This window comes from Juglans microcarpa x Juglans regia, chromosome 3S, assembly GCF_004785595.1.
Source record: "Juglans microcarpa x Juglans regia isolate MS1-56 chromosome 3S, Jm3101_v1.0, whole genome shotgun sequence".
Taxonomy (NCBI): Eukaryota; Viridiplantae; Streptophyta; class Magnoliopsida; order Fagales; family Juglandaceae; genus Juglans; species Juglans microcarpa x Juglans regia.
The window spans coordinates 20,972,724-20,977,372 of record NC_054599.1 but is presented as its reverse complement, the minus strand read 5'-3'; the positions used below and the strand labels follow the sequence as shown (position 1 = coordinate 20,977,372).

The 4,649-nt window shown below is 41.7% G+C and overlaps 1 protein-coding gene across 1 annotated transcript; it reads left to right on the top strand.

Moving 5' to 3' along the window:
* Positions 1-748: 748 nt before the first annotated feature.
* Positions 749-3,801, top strand: LOC121258783. Its single transcript, XM_041160321.1, has 4 exons — positions 749-836; positions 945-1,805; positions 1,892-2,561; positions 2,820-3,801. The coding sequence occupies exons 1-4, from the start codon at positions 749-751 to the stop codon at positions 3,799-3,801; spliced, it is 2,601 nt and encodes an 866-aa protein (XP_041016255.1).
* Positions 3,802-4,649: the final 848 nt, after the last annotated feature.

Sequence of the window (4,649 nt, the reverse complement as noted above, 5' to 3'; positions counted from 1 at the left end):
CCAGGGTGTGCAGACGGTCCATAAGGGAGATCGTAGTGCATGCGTAATTTCATAATAAATATGATTGGGACCAAAAAATAGGATTTTTGGTGTAAGTATAAAAATGGTATTTTTTGAGAAATTGAATGTGGGTTGTTATTCTGTCCGTATGGGGACGCGTGATTATATAAATATGTTTTAAATCTCTTGGATGTTGTTTTGGTTAATTACTTGCTGAGATGTCATAATCTCATTGTGATGTTTTACCCTAAGGTTCTATTTTATGGTGCCGTAGAGTTTGACGCAGAGCCCGAGTATGAACCTGAAGGACCGACTCTGCCAGAAGCTTAAGTTGCTGATATGTTGTTCAGCGTTTTGGGATTTGTTTCCCTTATGTTATTTGTTTTCTTTAAATTATTTGTTGGAAGACTGTAAAATTCTTGTAAAGTTATTTTACTACTTTTTGAACAATTCTGGTACTTAATAAAGAAAGACCTTTTTATTTTCTCCGCTGTGAATATTATTGTGTACATTTATTGCATGTTGTACTCACTTTGAGCACTGGTCGTTGGGGTGCGTGATCCGTGTGGTCATCATCCCAGTGTCACGAACTCCACAAAAATAACACGTAGGGGTCGAGGGCGCCACAGGTGGTATCAGAACGGTCTGGCTCTGGGTAAAACCGTATAAATACCTAGGTACAGTACCAGGAAATTTTATTGTAATTTAAAAATATCGAGTTTTAAAAAGACACGTTTTTATTAGAAAGATGGACCGATTAGGAATGCCACATCCGGAACCTGAGACTGACTTGTCTCGTACTGATGGGAATCTCGCCATGGCTAGAGCTTTAACCCGTATGACATAATTTCTTCAACAGAATTTTCCGCTGCAAAGGGAGCAACAAAACGGTTGTCCGTACGAACGCTTTTTAGCTCATAGGACCCCTGCTTTTTCTTGACAAGAGGATCCACTTCGTGCTGGAAGGTGGATTAGTGATCTCGAAAAGACATTTGAGATTTGTGGGTGTACTGAAACTCTGAAGGTGTTATACGCAAGTTACCTGTTGCAAGGTGACGCGATTGCTTGGTGGGGGACCAAGCGGGAGCTTCTGGAAATGGAGTTGGGATCAATTGCAGCGGTATCTTGGCCGCGGTTTAAAAAGGAATTCAATGATCATTTCTTCCCGAACACTATGAGGAAACAAAAGGCACGAGAGTTTAATAATTTAGGGCAAGGGGAGATGACGGTCGAGCAGTATGCCTGGAAGTTTATAGAACTCGGGAAGTTTGCTACACATTTGATTGCTACAGAGGAGATGCGGATCGAGCGATTTCAGGAGGGTCTACGGCGAGAGATCCGTAGACAGGTTGCTTGTTTGCAAATTCTGACTTTTCAACAATTAGTGGAGGTTGCTTCGATTGCAGAGCGGGAGTTTATTGATCCTGTTGCTGCTCCAATTGGGCAAAAGAGAAGAGTTTTTGGGGAAGGAAGTAGTTCGAGGTCTGCACCTAAGTTTATTTCCAGGACTGGGGCCCGACCGCAGATGGCCACCGGAGTACGAATGGGGGGTCGAGCGCCAGTATGTGGCAAATGCAATAGGTCGCATGTCGACGAATGCCATATGTCTGGGATTCAGTGTTTCAGATGCGGGCAAACGGGACATCTTGCTCGCAGCTGCCTTACCATGATGCAGGCGAACCGAGGCGGTTACCGTGGTGGGAGGATTACCCCAAGACCAACTGTTCAAGCTAGGGTCTACGCAGTGACACCTGGTGAGGTAGATGATGAAGCTCAGGAAACCCAAAATGCTGGAGTCATCACAGGTATAGATTTCTGTCCAATCATTTGAAGTTACTTTACTGGGTGTTTTGTTTTGTTAGATTTAATTGGTAGTTTTAAATCATTTTAGGTAGAGTTCGACTGTATGATTATTATGCTTGCACTTTGTTTGACTTGGGAGCATCTCAGTCGTTCATTTCTGCCACGTTTGCATGGATGTGCAACCTGGTCTTTAAACCTTTATCGCAGTCTTTGGTAGTGAAGTTACCAAATGGGAAAACTGTGTGGTGTTCGAAGGTTACCCTAGGTTGTCCTCTGGTTATTAATGGAATGACTCTTAAGGCAGATTTGATAAGGTTTAAATTACTTGAGTTTGACATTATTTTAGGAATAGATTGGTTATATCAGTATTTCGTCAGCATTAATTGTCGTAGTCGGATTGTTAGTTTCCAACTACCTGGGGGAAAGTATTTAGAGTTTGCAGAAAGTAAGATAAAGGCGAAACCTGCAGTTATATCTGCCATTCAAGCAAGCAGGGACTTAGCAAATGGGGCAGATGCCTTCTTGGTTCATGTGATGTCTGTAATTTCGGAGAAGAAATCTTTAGCAGATATTTTGATTGTGAGGGAGTTCTCTGATGTGTTTGTAGATGATTTGCCTAGCTTACCACCTGTTCGTGATTTGGAGTTCGCCATTGATCTAGAATCCGGTGCGGCACCACTTCATAAGGTCCCGTACCGAATGGCGCCAACGGAATTAAAAGAGCTGAAAAGTCAATTGCAGGAACTGGTAGATAAGGGGTTTATTCAGCCTAGTGTTTCACCTTGGGGAGCACCAGTGCTATTTGTTAAAAAGAAGGATGGTACCCTTAGAATGTGTATAGATTACCGAGAGCTCAATAAAGTAACCATTAAGAATAAGTACCCCCTACCTCGAATTGATGATTTATTCGATCAACTTCAAGGTGCTACTACTTTTTCAAAAATTGACTTAAAATCAGGATACTATCAATTGAGGATAAAGGATCAGGATATACCTAAGACTGCCTTTAGATCTAGGTATGGGCATTATGAGTTTAAAATGATGCCGTTTGGATTAGCAAATGCCCCTGCAGCATTTATGGATATGATGAATAGAGTATTCCGACCCTATCTAGATTCCTTTGTGATAGTTTTTATTGATGATATTTTGGTTTATTCTCGAGAACTGGAAGAGCACGCCAGTCATCTTCGATTGGTTTTGGGTAAGTTAAGAGATCATCAACTCTTTGCAAATCTGAACAATTGTGAATTTTGGTTGGATGAGATTAAATTTCTTGGTCATGTTATGTCCCGGGATGGAGTAGCAGTTGATCCAAGTAAGGTCGAAGCTGTATTGGCATGGCCACGTCCTTCAACGGTGCGCGAAATTCGAAGTTTCTTGGGACTTGCTGGTTATTATCGCAGGTTTGTGGAAGGCTTTGCTCGATTGTCTGGACCTCTCACTACTCTTACCAGAAAAAATGTGGAGTTTGTTTGGTCCAACAAATGCGAGAAGAGTTTTCAGGAGCTAAAGAAAAGGTTAACTACATCGCCTGTGTTGGCACTTTCGGAACCTCATAAGCCGTTCGTGGTTTTTAGTGATGCTTCCAAATTTGGTTTGGGATGTGTTCTTATGCAGGAGGGAAGAGTTGTGGCGTATGCATCCCACCAACTGAAGGATCATGAGAAGAATTATCCTACGCACGACTTGGAGTTAGCAGCTGTGGTTTTCGCTCTCAAAATTTGGCGGTACTATTTATATGGTGAGACTTGTGAAATTTACACTGATCATAAGAGCCTTAAACATCTTTTCTCGCAGAAAAATCTTAACATGAGACAGAGGAGATGGTTAGAGTTAATCAGTGATTATCAGTGTGAGATTAAGTACCACCAAGGAAAAGCAAATCTGGTTGCAGATGCACTAAGTCGGAAGTCTTATTCAGTTGATGAGGCTGAGTTATCAGGGTTAGACTCTCTCCTTTTTGAAATAAGGAGACTTCTTGCTGCGAGTTCACAGTAGGAAGAGGTGTTGACTTCAATTCATGATATCCGAGTTCTTGATTTTGAGGAGTTGAAGGCTCTATAGGAAAAGGACTCTAAGTTGTTAGATATTAAAGAAAGAGTCAAGAAGTCACAAGGACCCGCACATTTCAGTCTAAGCAGAGATGACATTCTTTTATTCCGTAATCGTAGGGTGATTCCTACAGATTCAGAATTTAAAGAAATAATCTTGGCTGAGGCCCATTCAGCGCCTTATTCAGTTCATCCTGGAAGTACAAAAATGTACCAAGACTTGAAGAAAAGTTTTTGGTGGGAGGGAATGAAAAGAGACATTGCTTTGTTTATTACAAAATGTACAACTTGTCGGCAGGTTAAAGCTGAGCAACAGAGGCCCGCTGGCTATCTTCAACCACTCCCTATTCCTTAGTGGAAATGGGACGACATCGCAATGGATTTTGTAATTGGTCTACCAATGACGCCTAGTGGGAAGAATTCAATCTGGATTATTATTGATCGGTTGACCAAGAGCGCCCATTTCTTACCTATTTCTAACACTGATACTTTGGGAGCTTTGACTCGGATATATGTCAAGGAAATTGTGCGTCTTCATGGAATACCCAAGAGTATAGTGTCAGATAGGGACCACGATTCACGTCTCACTTTTGGAAAAGTTTGCAGACAGCTTTAGGCACCAAGTTGAATTTCAGCAATGCTTATCATGCTCAAACTGACGGCCAATCAGAACGCACTGTTTAGACCCTTGAGGATATGTTGCGAGCTTGTGTTTTGGATTTTAAGGGAAGTTGGGAAAATCATCTGTCGCTTATAGAGTTTGCTTATAATAACAGTTTTCAAGCGACTATCCAA